Here is a 17,906-nt window from a genome sequence, read left to right as displayed (position 1 = left end):
GGCGTTTGCAGTTCTCTAAAGGGGCAAACTAAGAGCTAGTAACCTTATATCTGGAAAAGAAGGTGAACCTCACATCTAAAATAGTGAGGAAGAAACTGTCAGATGCTATTTTACACAGAATAGTTCTTCTGAAGGCAGCCACACAGTCTGGATGTTCTTCCACGATTTCATCCTTCCGTAAGCACACCAGACCTGTAGATAAGCCATTTGGCAGCAGGTACTTGAGCCACAGTAGTAACTACTGCCACACACTTGTGTCTGTGCATTTATACCTACACTACACATTCTGGATTTGCCTTTCTGATCCACTCGGCTGATCAAACTGCAGCACTTATTATGCAAATATTCTACAACCTGAGGCTGTATTAATCCCAATGGGATGGCTGCAAAACATGAATTTAGAGCTAAAAGAGAAGTAAATCGTATGACTTTAGATCCACACATTCCCATCTCTCCTGCTCTAAAAGCTCACTTTCTGACCTGAGTCACCCAATTCAAGCAAACGCATAGTCAAACGTATATTTTGTCTTTGTGTGGACAACATACAAACAAGAGATTTCAATATAACACTTGTTGCCTTCAAGCTAACAGACGTTTCATAGAACAGTAGCATGTGCTTTCAGATCTACAAGTCCCAAATTTAAGTTACTCACACAACTCATACCAAGCTTTATGTTTCTGAATTGAAAATAAATGTAGGCACCACAGATACCTACGTACTTATGTATGTATATATGTAATTATATATACACGCATGTTTAAAAATCATATACATACCCTTGGATCAATCACCAAGTAGGTTTTGATGTTCATGGATTCCAGGTAAGGATCCCTCAGGTGTCCATTGCCTTCTTCTACTTCATAAGCTTTGCCTAGGTGATTTAATGTTGCTTCAGTGATGTGTACACGACTGAGAAAGGAAAAAAAGAACAGGAGACCCAAACATTCACAGAAAGGTCAGATTAAGCATTTCATTTACATTTCAATGGCTACTGCTGACATTTTTGTGCTTTTCAGCTGTCTTGTGCTTTGGCAGCCAACTCTAAAATCCTGCCAGTATTTAAAACCACATTTGCAACTCATTACTGCAGTTTTTTGTTACTCATCTTTCATATCAAGTATGCCAAAAACATGTCCCAGAATGAGATAATATCAGTATAAAATTTAAGTGAAATACAGCAAAGAAAAAGAGAAATACAAAAGAAAAAAAAAAACAAGAGAAAATATGATCAAAGGAGCTCTGATGCCTGGCAAAGAGACAGAGACTCGCAGAAAGGTTGTTTCACATGGAAAGACCTGGGGGGAAGCTCACATACAAAACAGAAATGAGACTGTCTAAAGGGAATAATCCAGTGCTAGAAATGCTTGAGGCAGGGAGAGGAAGTGGTGACAGAAAGAAAATCTGAAAAAAACAGTTGGATCGGGACAATTCTGAAAGCCTGTCCTTTTCTGGCCGAAACAACCAGAGGACAGCGTAACACAGCAACAGCAGCACAACACTTTGCCTGGAAGCAGCTAATTTTTTTTGTATCCATGCATACTTTCCCATGAATGTTACTATTTCAGTTAAGCAACCTGAATCGCATATTTCCATATATGTTCTGTAACATCTTCCCATAGAATTTCTCAGTAAGAGATTTGCAATAAGAATAATTATTCTTTATTCTTATATTCTGCTTTCCCATAGTTGTTGGTTTTCTCACAGCTTCTCTCATTTTTCGCTGTGGAGCGGTTTTGGCACAGAGGGGTTAAACACCGAGCTTTCAGCCGTGCAAACACTCAGACGGAGCTGGGGACAGACCATTTCTAGAAGGGAAGCTGCCAGGTGCAGCGCGCTCCTGCCTAAGCACAGAAAGAAAGGGGATCGTTGCCCCTTCTCTCTCCGCTTCCTTGTCCTGCGCACACGTTCACCCGAAGATAACCTAGCCAAGATCCAGAGACCGCTGGCCGTGCCTTCCCACGAGAAAGAACAAAAAACTTCCCCAGTTCTTTGTGACCTAGAAGGTAAGAGTTTTGGGCAGAAATGGTGCATGTTTATATTTGTTTACCGGCAATTGTCTCAAAAAACTATTTTTTGTAATCATTACCTTGATCAAGCAGCTTTGCAAGCCCAGACAAACCTTCTAACCCCCAACTTTGTAACCTGCTCTAAAGCATCCTTTCCCTCCCACTGGAGGGGAGGCATACTGGGTGATAGTTGCATTAACTGAGCCTTAAAACACCATCACATACCACAGCAAATCCAGTGCGGTTTCCCACGTGCCCCAAAAGGCAGGACTTTCGTTGGGTATCCACCACCGTCCATCTTACGGAGCTTCCTCTCCCCCACTCCCAAAATCGCACGCTATCACAGTATGTTTCAGATCTTACTGCCAACTACCACTTTCCACGTGAACTGCTATGCTGTTGATTTGTCAGCAGTAACTAACACTTGCTGGGTTCCAGCCCGAGAGCGCGACAGCGGCTGCCACAGCTGCCTCTCGTAAAGGCAAGCTGTAACACGGCGGAAGGCGCTTCGTTACCGCCGAACGGCTAACGTGCTGCACCGACAGGCCTGAGTAACACATTCCAGCCCGTCAGGCATATACGTCCTGGAGAGAAACAGCCATAAAGGCATTTCTTTTGTTTCAGTTTCTATGCTTTCTGTTCTACCAGTGTATTACGTTGTTATGAACGCAAATAACGTTTTAAGTTGGAAAGAGGAATAAGAAGAACAAGGATATTCAGCCAATGGAAATAAAATATTTATAAAACCACAAGTCTTCCCGCATCCTTTTGACATTAGACTGCCTTCATTCACAAAAGTCCACAAAAGTGGATATACATCATATTTTAAATTCAATTCCACTGTCATCTGGCCAACTGAGCATTTCGGAAAAACCTCAGGCTGCTCCCGATGACAGAACCCTTCCCCTGACTTCCAAAGGGGCAGGAGCAGCTAGCGCCGAGAACCGGGGGAGCCTCAAACAGACCCTTCTTCTAGAGGCGCTGCATAACGGACAGACACCTTTCCTCCCTGTGAGGCTCCAGCTTCCTGGAATGCAAGGTTTCCTCTTGCTACTTTTGAGAGAAAATCATAAGCGAGTGCTAGCCATGTATAGATACAGTAAGCATTACAGTGCAATGTTTCAGAATCAGCAAACCAACCTAAAATAGCTTAACCTTTAACAGATAACCAAACATAAGCACTAAGAACGTAATGGAATAACTGAAGTTTTTAAGATGAAGCAATGATCCTAAAAGTGACTAAGAAAAATATATTTTCGTGCCATATTCAGAGTCACATTGTTTGCTTTACCAACAAAAGAAACTTTACAACTCCTTATTCTTGTTTAACTCATGCAGAGTCAACACCACTAAAACGCTCAGCATGGACAGCACTGCAACTGTGAACCATGCTCCCATTTATTCCGGTTTCTGTTTCAGTCAATGTGAGCAATAATTTCATATTCATACCCCCTCTGTCTACTTCGTAGAAATTCATTTTAAATTAAAGGAATTTACCTAAAAGGAGCCTGAGGCATACAAATAACAAGGAACCCTAAAATGTCACTGTTTTGAATCACTTTGCGAGTGAAATCAGGACTTCATCGCTTAATGGTTTTAAATGGCAAATATACACCCAGATAAATACTATTCCGTTAATGCATGAAAGAAGTGATTTGCACAGACTACCAAAGCCCTACAAATTACAGTACCCTTTTGGGGATGGAAAAGTCTTGCAAGTGTCTTTTTTGGTGCAGATTACGAAAAAAGGGAAAAAACAGTTTCTCAGCTGAATTCTAATCCCTGAGTTCCACTCAGGGATTGAAAATAGAAAAAAATAGTGCACACTCCCAAACAAGGAAAATACAAAACGCTAGTGTTTTTAAAAAGACATTGACATTTTGTGTCTTTTTCAATAAGCATCTTCAGAAAGACAGCATGAACATCAGTCCCAAGCGCGTCCCTCCCACTGCCCTGCTGAGCACCATACGCTAAGCTACGTCAGTGCTTCGCTTCAGCTCTCGCGCGTCGGGCCACTCACCTCCTTTCCACGCACTGACGACAAAACGCGACGCAGAGCAAACACACGGCCCCCAGCAACTCAAAGTTTCTCTTCGTTGGACAACCCTCATCAGGCTGCATTTTTTGAATATACAGCTAATATAAAGCAAGCGTGACCAATGCAAATGTGTGGCTTTGCACTGACCACGTAAGTAACATATCTATCCTTTATCTAAACTTATCCTGTGCACAGCACGAACCAAACAATACACTGCTCAACACGCACAATTTTCTCAAATGAAAGGAGGCTCAAGAAGCAGTCACCTGCCCAAGACTGAAATTCTACAGTTAATTGAAAAAGAATCAGGTAGCACTGACATTTTACATCTACAGTACACATTTTTTACTATTTGCATCATCCCATTTTACAACGTGTTTAATAGCACAGTTACAAATTCCAGACTCCTGAGCCACACTTAGGAAAGCAGTGATGACAGAGTGAATCAGTACTGATGGCAAGAGCCTTACCCAGGTACTCCTGCGGACTCCATGCGATTAGCTAAGGAAACGTCGTGAGACCAGACGTCATACTGCCACTTTCGGAGGCCGATCACACCGCAGAGCACGTTCCCAGAATGAATGCCAACTCTCATGTTGATGTCCACTCCGGTGGCTTCTCTCACTTGCCTATGGAAAAGGAAGGGTATTAGAGCGTAAGTTACCTGCCTTGCATAAATCACAACTGTTCTGTTTTTTCCACTCATTGATAAGTAGATATAAAATTTAGAACTGCTTATAATGATGAAAAGAAAACTACCACTCTTTATGGTTATTTCCAGCACCTGAAGATTTCTCAGTTCTACTGCTGTTGTACTAGTCTTCCAAACAGACTAAAATTTTCATTCTGAAAAAAAATCATTTTAAGGGAAACGTTCAAAAACTCTAGGCGCATGTCAAATACTGCTCTCAGTGAAACCACGCTAAGGTCAACTAAACAGTTCTGGAAATCTCAGAACTGGGCCATATTTTCCGTCTTAAGCTAACAGTTTCATAAGTGAACTACGCTACAACAAAAGCCTAAATGTATTTCATATATAAATCAAGCTGTTTCTTGTTATTTACATATTAAGCTGTTCCCACAAATAACTTTGCTAAGCATTGTCAAATACATATGTATTGTCTTTCTACATATGTAAAAAAAAAGTTTGAAAGCAAAAAATCCCATGACAATATCACAATGCTCTAGCCAACACTGCTGTTCTTAATACCAACGTAACAGTATTGTGTTATTGTATATCAAAGGATTGGCATAGGCCAACAAAACTCTGTTTTGCTGCAAAATTTCAGATAAGCTGTAACAAAAAAAATATTAATGTCATTGGCATATACTGGTCCAGAATAAGTGATTTAGCTTTCTGCCAGACTTATGCAGAAAAAGATGCAGTCTAAAACTATTATTTTAAATACTACTGAATCCATAACATAATTTGAGGATTAAGGCAATATTTAGCTTTAAATACTTACACTAAACTATACATCAGTGAGCATAATAAATGCGCTTAGGCAACTTATACTTTTGGTTTTCTCTCCTTCTGCAAGGCCTACAGATATAATACGAACTAGTCTCATCATACATGTATTTACTGCAAAAACAAGAGATTAAATTTTTTTATGACCTAATCCATGCGTAACTATCATAAACTACAGCTAATAACATTTTAAATGTTCTCAAGAAAACCAAGAATGGCTTTATTCGATATCTTCATAGTCTCTATATTTTAAAAAGTCTTTTGCTGCTATACTTACTTTATCGCTTCACACATATCGAGTCCCATTTTAACACAGTTCCTGGCGTGAACCGGTAAGGAAACAGGTAGGCCTGAGACACAGTAGTAGCAGTCTCCCAGAATTTTTATTCTCATGCATTCATTCTCCTGTGAAATAGTGGTAAATATATTTAACAGGAAAAAATGAACTGCAAGCAAGCTGATGACAAAAACTAGAAGTTGTCTATATCGGTTTGAGGAAGTTCAGGCTCCTGTAATGCTGTTTGAAGCAAAACCTACTTCTCTTTTCCTGCATCCAAATGCCCGAACACTGCTGACGGGAGGGTAATAGAAATGATCGCTTTAAGCATTTCTGAGATAAAAATCATCTTACTCATTTCTTATTTTATTTTTTTTGAACCAACTGCAATAGAGAAGTCATAAATAAAATCATCGTAGCAAAGAACTGCCACAGAATTTTCAACCTAAAGCATGAAATTACTTAGCTTTTTATCTTGCTCTTTAGTTTACTTCCAACCTAATAATAAGCAATTTGTTCTCCTTTTACTCAAATTTCACATAGTAGCCTCACAAATAGCGTCGTGCAGCGTCAGAAAATCTGCAAAGAATTTAGGGAGAAATTAGGAATCGAGATAGCCAAACTGGTAGCTTTGCAGAGGGAAACGGTTTTCAAGCGACTGAAGAGGAAGCCAGCCCACAGGCTAGTTTTGTTACTGCCAGCAGCTCATCACAAAAGCAGCAACACTGCTTGGCAGCAGCAAACTTTCTCCTAACCTTGCAACAGAGGATCCTGCTGCCCGTCCCTGGCTGGGAGGGGAAAGGGGAAGAACAAAGACCTCGTCATCCTGTCTTCTGACACTGCTTAAGAATTTTAACTATTAACTTTGCAAGAAAGCTAATTCTGCCTGGGAGGCTGCCTAGTCCTTGACTGATGAGTAGAGATGGCTTAATTCAGGACAGCTGACCACGATGCTGCCCAGCCAGCCCCGCTCTTCCTCAATCAATCCCCAAACACCCTAATTTGCAGCCAGCCCAAATCGGTGACAGCTCACCGAACTAAGCTGTTCTCACTCATCAGTCAAAGCCACATCCATCACTCTCCGACACTGTACACCACCCAGCACGCTGTGAGCCAGGAGCGAGGCAGGCGCCCACATGCCCTCTCCGCTTCGGGATGGGAGGGGAGCTTCGCCTTAGCCCCGAAAGACGTCAGCCTGCGACCCACCAGGCATTTCTGAGCCTCCAGCACTCTTACACTGCAGAAAAGATGACTGAGAATCCTTCCCTACGTAATAAAAATAGCACAGAGAGTAGGATTCTCTTCTCACGACTCAACCACAGAGCTGCAAAAGACCTTGAGTCACTAAACCCAAATATTTTTTAACCAGTGTAATTTGTGGACAGGAGTGAGAAATTAAGAAAAAAAACAAGAAAAAGAAAAAGAAAAAAACACACAGTCAAAAATTGAAGCCTATTATATTTCTGTACCCAAGAAAGAGTTGCAAACAACGTCCAAATTTCTATTTTCACAGGACTTCTATTTTAACCTCAACTTGTACTGTAGCAGAAAAAAGCTGGTGGTAACTAGAACAACAGTCATGTCATCCTGTGTTTTCTTAATAGCTGCTCTACAGCAGTAGAATTGCAATATGGTTAGTACAACCCTCTTATTTTCTGGCACTTGAGGAGTTTTAGTAACAACTCAATTCACAGCAATAAAGATCAGCAATGTCACTTAATAGTCCAAAAGGTAAACTACGATTTTAGCCAGCTTTTAATCAGTGATATCATATATTTATGAGTTTATTTGACCACATCCACAAAGGTTTAACTAAAATTGCTTTCTCAACACCTCTGCTATATTAATAACTTTATAGTTTTCCCAGTTATTTATGAAGAATTTTTAGAATCTCAATAAAACCATGATTTTCCAAGCCCATTAAAATTTTCTGTCTAGGCTTCAATTATTTGCATACAGTATAACCAAATATACTCAATTATCAAATCCAATCAGGATCTTTAAAGCACAGGAGATTTTGGAAGGTAGCCGTCGGTCTCTCCTTGTGCTTACCAACGATAAACGTCTAGAAACAGAATTTAAGGCTTTTTTTTTTTTTTTTTTAAGTATGTCTTAAAGGATGCAACAAAATGTAGCTTTATTCTCCTAAAGCTATAATTGCCTCATAATACTGATGTTAGAAAAATCAATGGATATGACAGAACACACAGACTGTTGTCATTCTTAGAGGAAAACAGAAAGCACTGTAGAGTGAATCATGCAAAACTTTGCTATTTGATACAGTCGCTGCAATCTGAGAACTCAAAAACTGAATTTATGATAATAGCTCCAAAGAAATTAACCTCAAGCAGCATTTGGACATAAGAACTACTGACAGCCTGAAGGGTCAGTAGCGAGGGTATATAGGTAAGGACCATTTTATCGGCATCCTGTTCTTACACTTTCCTGTAAGTATCCAGGACGAGTCATTGCTCCTGAGCTAAAGAACTCTTTGGTCTGGTGCAATATGATAGAGTTCATGTATTTAAATACATGCTTGAGGGTTCTCTACTTGCAGAGCAAACAGCAAATGCTAACTGAATGCAGCAAAGCTCCTCAGCAGAGCTCCTATGCAGCACCTATTACAGTCCCGTCGTTTTATTTCCATCAGACGATTCCCTGAAAAACAAATATGGAGACCCCTCCGGACTCGAGTTACAGTGACAACCTGCAAAATTTCCTCTTTTTGTTTTTAATGTTGTTTTATATGATTTTGCTAACAACTTCAACGGGAAAGCAGTCCTTCCTCCCTGTCTTCATCAACACTAACCCCAGCCGCCCTCTGTCTTGCAGAAAAGGCTGGCTATTTTTCAATGGCGGCCTTTATCCCTACTCGGGCAACACATTGCAACACCTACCTTGGCAATCTGATCAAACTTTCCAAAAAGTTCATTCAGCATCACTACCAGTTCCTTAGGAGAGCAGTCACTGGCAAGGCGAGTAAATCCTACAATGTCTGCATAGAGAATGCTAGACAGGAACAAAAGGCAAAAACAGCATAACTGCAATATGAAAACACATCTACTCCACAGTCAGCTTAACTATTAAAGCTTATTTAACAGAAAGCATCTCTCCCTTTGGAAAATAACTCCAGAAAAAAGGGCTTATATATTTCAACTAGTTTTAGTGTCCTGAACGCAGGTACTGCTTTCTAGCATCACATAACAGGAAAAAAAGGTCCACTACAGCCTGTAAATCTACCTCCAAATTTGAATTTCACCACAATATACACTGACAAAAATTAGCAGCTTGCATTAATACAATTATATCTGAAGTTTCTGCACTTACCTAACATTTTGGTGCCTTTTTACATATAGGCTGTGGAAGTTGTTGTCATGCATCTGCCTATTATCATTGGTTTCCTTCAGTCGCTCTATGATTGCTAGTTTCATTTCCATTGATATATGAGCTGGCAGTATGGACAAAAGCAAATTTTCCTAAAAGCAAGGGAAAAAGTTAATGCTGTAAAATTCTTAATATAGTACATTTGAAATTGCAAGGTTTTAGTGACTGTAAGAAGGAATTAAAAAATAAAACCTCTTTATTCAAACAGACTGAGTAACGCATGTCAGATTCTCCAGAAAGGACTTTTTCTGTTTCGGTTCTCAAAATCAAAAATGTTGATTTTTCAACTAAGTAAGGGTGTCACACATTTTCTTTCTCTTCTTGTTCCTTATGACCTAAATGCCATATCTCTCTGTAACCATACAAAAAAACCAAAAATTCGATATTACTACAATTTTTGGAAGGAAAATTTATTTTTGCGCCAATCTGTCTTCCTCAGTCTTATGTTAGCATCTTCTGATAAAAGTTCTGATAAAAATTTGTGTTCTGTAACTAACAGTCTGTGCAGTATTAGAACCATCTGAATTCTCAAATGCTGGAATAAACAGCTGAGAATTTCAAATGCTGGAAAAGCAGCAACAGACAAAAATTGTTGACAATGTGCCACCATAATTTAAATGAACCAGAACAACTAAGGCCACTGAAATAAAGTCTTGAACGGAGTGAGAATAAAGACTCTCCAAAAACCTCTCCAACTTACGCTGTTAGGCTATTCAGTGCATTACGCGTTGTCTGCAAAGCCAGTTCTTCAAATAGGACCCCACTAAGTTGCTGGGCAGGAGAAGGTGGAGGGGGAGAGTACTTTTAACCCATGAAGAGCACTGCCACCCCAGAGACAGTCAGCCCAGCAAAGGAAACGTTGCGTCGGGCAGCTACAAGCAGGAACTTCAAACAACGCAAGCACCAAAGCCCAAATAGACTCTGCCACCGAGTAAAACTCGGTCCCTTCTCAGCCCCGCTTTCCCATTTTCGCAGCAGTCCTCAGGCACCACCAGGCAGCTTAACCAGTCCTTAACCAGTGTCTCCCACTGGAAAGAAATGTCTTGGGATCCTGGTGGAAGGGGTAGTTCCCGGGCATCAACTATTGACTACACTAGGAATACGTAGCAGTTTGGTTTGAGACTGCCCCCAAAACTAAGGCATTACCTCCCACTCTTCTAGTATTTTTGCAGCAGGAGACTCAGCCTTGGGGAACAGTTTAAACTGACAGCAGAGCCCCACCAAACGTAACAGGGCAATCTGATACTAACGCACGACACAGCTTCCAAAGAAACAGCGACGAACTCCAAACTGCTTTTCTTGCATCTCCTTCATATGGAAAAAGTGGGTGCAAAAAAGGAGGCTCAGAATTATACTTAACAAATTACAACACAGATGAAAAAAACCGTCCATGGAGCGTGAGCTGCTGCCCTGGCTGCCACGGGGGAACAGGCAGCGTCCCGTCAGGATCTGCAGGCTGAGCTGGCCCCTCCGCTCACGCGGTGAGCGTCAGAAGCCAGATCAGCACTGGTCTGGCAGGGGCATTTTCTTCTTTTCAGTTTTGTCAAGTCAGTCACTCTTCAGCCCCTTCCTTTTATCTTAGTAACTTGTGGGCAGAGATCTGGGCACAGCAGAGCACTCCTGAGCTGCTGTTCTTAACGCTGCTTGTGCCAGCACATGCTAAGACAGGCACACTAGTTGCAGCTTTGATACTTCTTTACAATCCTACACAGGAGAAAATTCCTGTTTCTAGTCATCCTTTAAATACCACTGGAGTTTATAGAAACAATGTTATGCTCCAAACAATACCGTAATATTTTAAAGGATTTTTTTCTCCCTTCCTTAAGTTTCAGTTTTCCCCTCCTTGCAAAACAAAAATAGTTTGCAAAACAAGAAGCTACAAGAACAATTACTACTAGAGAATTCCAAACATAAAAGACGTGACCAAGGGAAGCATGAACCTAACTGCTGAAATTACCTTAACAAGTACTTCTCAGGGCATTATGGACACTTTCTTTCAAGTCACCTTAGGCAAGCCCCAGTAACTTTTATACTAGGCAAAAAGTTAACGAAAATAACTGCCAATCATATTCCTGTTACAAATACTAAGCGCTTTCTGTAAAGACAAGCCCTGCACAGAACAGCTTCCTCCCTTTAACTTCCGCCTTTTGTTGCAAATGGCACAACTTTTTTTTTTTGAATACTATGTGGTTATCACAGAGATCAGACCAAGCCTTTCAGCATGCATTAATCATAAACTTTATAAAATTATACAGACTTTATAAACAGAAACAAGCAACTCAGAATGAATTGTTTTACTCACTTGTTGTCTCTTTTCAATCTTCAGTTTCATTCGGACCTGAATGCACTTTAATGTGTATCTATACAAATCCCACGAAGCAACCTGCATTTGGCGTTTGTGAAACGCACCCACCAAGTTACCGCAAAGAAAAATGACAGCGTTGGCAAGTAACTGCACAAGAAGAAAAATATGTACATACTGCAGAACAGGCACGAATATTTCACTGATACATTGACTAGTCCCTTACAAAAACAATCCCAGCACTTCTTACAACTTTTCTCTTGCCCTGTCTCATATACACACAAATCACAGCATTCCAATTAGCCAGGACGTACCTGGGAAATAAAAGCGAACGTACACCTATGTGGGCACTCCCGATATTGGAAAGGACACACAGTAGCTTATTGAAATGCAGAAAATTCTGCATTATCACTTAACATTTCTATTCGTGGATGGGTGTGTGTTGGATTCAGGCAGAACCCAGCCTACAAACCAACACATCAGCACGTCGTGTGGATTTCTGAGGAACGCCTGCATCAGCAGGGCTGGGAGCTCCTTTGAACACAGCCGCTGGGAAGCGTCGGGAGCCCTGAAAGGAGGCAGTGGCGCTCCCTCCTGGGGCGCTGCTGGCCCTTTTGATCCGCCCTACACCTAAGGGAAGCAGGCAGTGCCAGGTGGAGTGAGACAAGACCCATCTGAAACAGCATAGCTTGGGAAGGAGGACTGCAACAAAATCTGTTGTACATTGAGTTACTTAGTGAACAAAACCACTCTGCTTCTTCCGCTTAGGTCGGAAAACCAAAACGCATTATAGAGGAAAATGATTATGTCTTTAGTAAAAGTATGCAAATCAGATGTGGGCCCACGCTCCAAATCCCTAAACGGTGTGGAAGGTTGGAAGCCAGGTGAACGGGACACCTTTGCTAATATCAAGCGGTAGTATGACTAGAATATTACTTTACCAAGTAGTATTTCCTTACCTGAAAGAGAACAGATTCCTTTTCTTTCCAAGAATTCTTGGGTACAACAATGCTTAGAACAATAATATGGGACAGAGCAGAAAGACTGCTAATTATGACAGCATCTCTCATCCCAAAGGGTAGCATAGTATAAACTGTGAAGATTAGGAATAGAAAGAACGGCACCTTTGGAAAGAAAAAAAACACACACACACATATTACTAGGTGCCTACCAAAAAAATCACTGTAGAACAAGGAGGAAAGTAGCAGTGTTCTCATTCATTTTCAGACTGAACATATACATATTGACATTTCAAAAATACTATTAAAAACATCAGGATAGTAGTAGTCCTAAAAGCTTTCATGAGATTAGTAGTTACAGATACACAGATAAGACAACCGTTTAACATGACACACTACCTGTAATTCATTCAGTTGTCCTTGCCCTTCACCCTTAATTTATCCATTGCAGCAGAAGGTGCACTTTGTACATTATGTATTAGGAATAGCGCATTGCAAAATAGCAATACTGACCAGCATCAAATTATGCATTTTCCAAATTTTTATGCTACTACTACCACCACCAGATCACATGTGTTTATTCACTCCATATTCGACAGAACCAAAAAAATGCAAACATATGTCCCAGTGCCTACAGAAGAGCATAACTGTTATTGCAACTAACTACCTATTAAGCGGTGTAGCGTTTACAAAATGCACAATGGCCTGCTAAACTGCCAGGGATCAGATGGGAGCTATTAAAGCCAATCACTTAAATGCTTATTTATGGATTTACGTTACAGCACTTAGTTTGTACTTACGGAAACTAACAACTCTAACCAAAGGCAAATATTGCAATAGATGTATTGCAATGCCCCTGCATCAGCTCTGTCTCCTCACTGCAACTCAACTCTTACTGTTCCAGAGAGCCGCTTCCTTCAAGGAAGTCTCAGGCTTGGACTGCATTTAAATGTTTAGTCAGTATAGCTAGTTTGCTTGCAACAATAAAAAATATATATATAAATGAATTTTCATTCAACAAAAGTAATCCTTTTATCTTCATCTTTACTGATTAATTGTCCAAAAAAATTCCCCCCCCCCCCACACATAAAACCACTGTCACAAAATGTTCTGAACACCATGTAACAGTTTCAGAACCTTGGACAATCAAAGGTCATATCTGCCTTTAAACAGTAGCTTTAATTAGTAGTAAAAGTCATAACTTAAGAAAGAAGTGAATAGGTGTATTTCAGATTTTTATCTCCTCTATGGTCTTTTTATATTTTGGCTACAAAGCAACGTTAATAATTTATTACCCAATGACAACAACGCAAGATATTGGCTTGCAGTGCTGCAAGCCACAAAACCAAATCTTGCTTCGTTGCATTTGTGCATCTATAGCTCAAAACAGTACATTTTGGTTTTTCCTTTCCTACGATAAGATTTTCTTAAGTTAAAAGTACTGAATAACAACTGTAAATACCTGTTGCTGGATCAAGGCCATAATACAAATCAGATTTTGGTTGTTTAGGAGATAATTTATAATTTTCTTTATTTGAAATAAAGGGGGGAAGAGGAGGAGTCAGTACAAGATAAAAAGCAATTTTTCATTTCATTAAAAATTCTTCTGTTTACATTATCAGAGCTTAGGAAGGGTTTCCTACAGATTATGATATTTTTGGCATCATGAAATCGCTGTCTTCTGATCAGAGATACTAAGTAATGCACTTCAGCCGCACCCAGCTATGCCAGGATGTGTCATTAATTCTTATTGTTCACTTCACCTCTCCCATTGATTTGAGAACACGCTCCCCAGGGCACGCCCAGCTATATAGTCCTTTATAAGTTTCTTGAACACCATATTGACCCACATAACAAACAAATAAAGCAAGCACTATTAATGAAAAATTATCTTGGAGAAGAATTCATAAGAAATAACATTTAGTTTGCTTAGATAAAAATACAATTCAATTCCAAATTGAAGGTGCAGTTCCTGCACAGATGCCTGCAGTTATTCAGTTTTCTCACTTGTACTGTATTTGCACTGAAGGAAAGAGCATGACCTAAAGCAGACCACAATATAAACCAATAAAAACAACTTGGAAAAGTGAACCTAAATCTGAAGAAACAAATAATTATGCAGTTCAAACGTTCAGAAAAAATGAAAACATGAACACATACATATCCTTATACACTAGCTACCAGTTCCATGTAGGTAGATGAATAAACAAGAAATACCTACCTGTTCCCATGGAGGAAAATCATTTTCTGTTTCAAAAATGGTTACATATCCTATGGTTACGAAGCTAATCCAAATCATAACTCCAAATAATGTTAGCCATCTCCGAAATAAGGATTCGATACATAAAATCAAGTACATGACTGCAAATAGGACAAGAGCAGTACATACTGTGATAATGAAGGCAAGATGATTACGTGCTTCCTGCAAAAACAAAATAAAGTGTCATATTTATGTTAAACCTTTCCCTTTAGATAAAACAGAAAACGCAACTGTACTGTGCTGGAAACAGCTGAGATTGGAACTTAGCTTGGCATATTTTGAAGCTAAGTAGTTCAGCTCTGGTAGCATTAACACTCAACAATATTCACATATATAGAGATTATATATAGATATTACATATACCCACTCTACCTCAGTTCCACCATTATCTTTTCACAGACTAGTCTTTTTTTTTTTTTTTTGGATCATTTAAGCTCTGCAGTGCAAACACACCCAAAGAAATGTATTTAAGGATAGGTATTCTACCAAGCTTGGCAGAAAGGAGAGTGATAACTTTTTCCCAGGATTTTACAGAAGATGACTTGTAACCCACGTATACACAGTGATGCTCCTTTTTTCCTTTGTTTAAAAATAAAGGATGAAAGGGATACAAGTACCCTTTGTAAGACTGTGTTCTCTCTTTACCAATAAATCTAAAGACTCTGACATGAAACGCTCTACTTGGAAAGCAGGGTTAAAAGACAACAAAGGAATGTACCAGCCTCCATATTACACGTTTACAATGTTATCATCTTTAAAAACTACTCCTTCCTCTTTTGCCGGCTGTTCACTGGGCTTGCTTGAAGAACACGTACTTTCTAAACACCGCTACACAACGGCACATTTCTCTAAGTTGCATCTTCCCGACGCCTGCAGAATCCTGTGTTTTAATATCCCCAAAGAAGCAGGGGGGGGAAGATATCTACACATCCTATTGAAAAGATCTCAGGAATTCATAACCAAGGAATCAGCATGTTATTTCACATCATCTTACATGAATCTGAAGAAAATTTGTTTTTGTTTTGTTCTGTCCCTGGCCCCTTTAATAAAGATATTTATTTACTGCACAGCACCGAACACGGTTTGCTCAGGACGCAGGGGAGGGCAGCGCCATCCCCTACAGGAACGGGCCGTGCCTCTGACAAGCTGTCTCCTCTCCTCCCCATCCCTTCAAAAACCACACACAGCATTACACACACAGTTACTTGATTTCTTTCAATAACGCAACCATTACACCAACTAGCTCAAAAAAAAATGTTTACACAGAAACCTTTTGTGTGCCGTTATACACGTTCCTTATCCTCTTTTACAGCATACAGTACAAATCGAAAGGCATACTCACATCGGTGACAAAAAAGATTATAATTAGCGTAGTCCAGAAGGCTATTGCAATGAAGAGGAGCAAGAGCAGAAGCGGATGCTGCTGGCTGGTGTAGCGGTACTTCTCATAGAGCGGGTCTGTTATCCTGCACTCATCATTCTCGTTAAAGAAGTATTTACCCTTTGCTGGCATTTTATCCTCGTCTGGCTGTTATTTCTCACTCAGTTCCCAGTGAACACAGTAAGACGCAGCTCAAGCTACTTCTTCAGAGAGAACTTCTGTCTTTCCTCTGCCGGTCCTGCGGTCTTCAGCCACGCCGAGTGACTCGCACGCTATGTTTTTACGTCTCATGAGCATTAACTTCAGCTTTCCAATACAGACAGCAGCAAACAGGTTACCCTCCCCAAAACCATGGGCTGTTCGTCACCAGCTCCATACATGAATTTCTGGATCAGCTTGTGTTTGCACAGCTAGGAGGTTCTGGGGTTTTTTTTTATTTTGCCAGTCTCTTAACTCCTTTCCATAAGCTTGAATTTCACTTCCTGGGATGCACTCTGTAGAGAGAGAGCGTTATTGCGTTTAAGCGTATTTAGTTAAGCGTACGCAGTTTTGCCTAAGGGGGAAAAAAAAAAAGTACATTCCTTAAACTTACTATCAGTGTGCTCTGACAAGGGAGCAACAACTCGCTCTTGCCCGTGGCGCGGCAGCCCGGCGGTCCCTTCTGCAGGCAACGCTGCCCCCAAGCGCACCGGGGCAGGGGCTCGGATCGCTTACTAGCGCTCTGCACGGCCGCGCACCGCGCAGCCCCTCACCTGCTGCTAGCAGCTGAAACTTTTCTGCTTATAAAAAGGGTACTAAGTAGGTCTTGTTCCCTTTTGAGCAGATGATGTGGTTTCCATGAGCACATGGTCGCTGTGCGTAGTGACGGGAGACAGTTCAAACAGGCGCGAATGGAAGAGCAGCTAAACGCTGACCTGAGGGGCAGGAACGGTGGGTGCTTCCCCTCTAGCTAGGGGACACGCTGAACGCGCAGGCACAGCCTGGCGCTGAAGCATGCAATACTCGAGCTCCGCAGCGAAACAATTCTTTAAACGATGCATGTAAATATGTATTTATTTATATATTAAAAAATACATTAAAATCTTCAATCACAATATACCTTGCTTGTTTGGATTCTTTTTGATAGGCACCTTAATTTTTTTTTTCAATTTTGTTTTCCTTTTCACATTTTGTTTAATTAAACAAGGCACAAAAGAAAAAAGAATACAGCTGTCCAAGTCAAAACTCACTGAACTAAATTAAAAGAAAAAAAAAAAAGATACCTAACATCTAGCTCTAGCATTTCATTTAATCCTAATTAATACTGTTTCCATGGCAATAGGCACATTCTGTTAACAATGAACATTAAGGGATGAACTGTATTGTTCATTGCTAATAACCAATGTTTTTCAAATAGATTCACCACGATAGTTCACTCAGTGCTAAGAGACGCAAAAGAAAAGGGGCGGGGGGGAAGGGATGGAGGGAAGCGTGAAAAAAGGGATTTCAGAAGAAGTTTTATTAGAAGTTGATAACAGGACTACAGCTTCTTCACCACTAGACTGCCGTCACCATGGTGCCCACCGTTACTGCTCTGGGGAGAAAGAGCCCACTAGCAGACTTGCAGAAAAGCCAAACTCCAGTCTTCTACTCCCAAAAGGCAAAAACGTGTAACCACATACATGTGTGCACACTCACACTGCAACTGGAAGTGGCCTTAAGGAAAAACACTTCGAGAACCATACAGAATGACTTAGCCTATGCAAATGTAGCCAAACACCATACTGAGACAGGACCAAAAGAGGGAACTTTCACAGCAACACGAGTTTACTGCAGCTTCTTGCCCAC

At 40.5% G+C, this 17,906-nt stretch overlaps 1 protein-coding gene across 10 annotated transcripts in view; it reads right to left on the bottom strand.

The window, feature by feature from the left end:
• ADCY7 (adenylate cyclase 7) overlaps positions 1–17,906 on the bottom strand; it is a 70,931-nt gene that overhangs the window by 20,201 nt on the left and 32,824 nt on the right. For 5 of the 10 annotated variants that reach the window (XM_068956030.1, XM_068956033.1, XM_068956031.1 and 2 more), the window contains 9 exons: positions 16,041–16,573; positions 14,660–14,860; positions 12,439–12,603; positions 11,480–11,629; positions 9,121–9,269; positions 8,691–8,802; positions 5,794–5,921; positions 4,516–4,674; positions 778–910 (listed from right to left, as the gene is read on the bottom strand). In XM_068956030.1, coding sequence (XP_068812131.1) covers positions 778–910; positions 4,516–4,674; positions 5,794–5,921; positions 8,691–8,802; positions 9,121–9,269; positions 11,480–11,629; positions 12,439–12,603; positions 14,660–14,860; positions 16,041–16,211 — 1,368 coding nt within the window. In that variant the 5' untranslated portion in view covers positions 16,212–16,573. Of the gene's footprint in view, positions 1–777; positions 911–4,515; positions 4,675–5,793; positions 5,922–8,690; positions 8,803–9,120; positions 9,270–11,479; positions 11,630–12,438; positions 12,604–14,659; positions 14,861–16,040; positions 16,574–16,671; positions 16,868–17,906 lie in introns of those variants that run through there. The other 5 variants (XM_068956036.1, XM_068956037.1, XM_009678312.2 and 2 more) reach the window with 4 other exon arrangements.

This window comes from Struthio camelus, chromosome 10 (genome assembly GCF_040807025.1).
Source record: "Struthio camelus isolate bStrCam1 chromosome 10, bStrCam1.hap1, whole genome shotgun sequence".
Lineage (NCBI taxonomy): Eukaryota > Metazoa > Chordata > Aves > Struthioniformes > Struthionidae > Struthio > Struthio camelus.
Note: the sequence above shows the minus strand (reverse complement) of the source record. Positions and strands in the feature narration are given on the sequence as shown.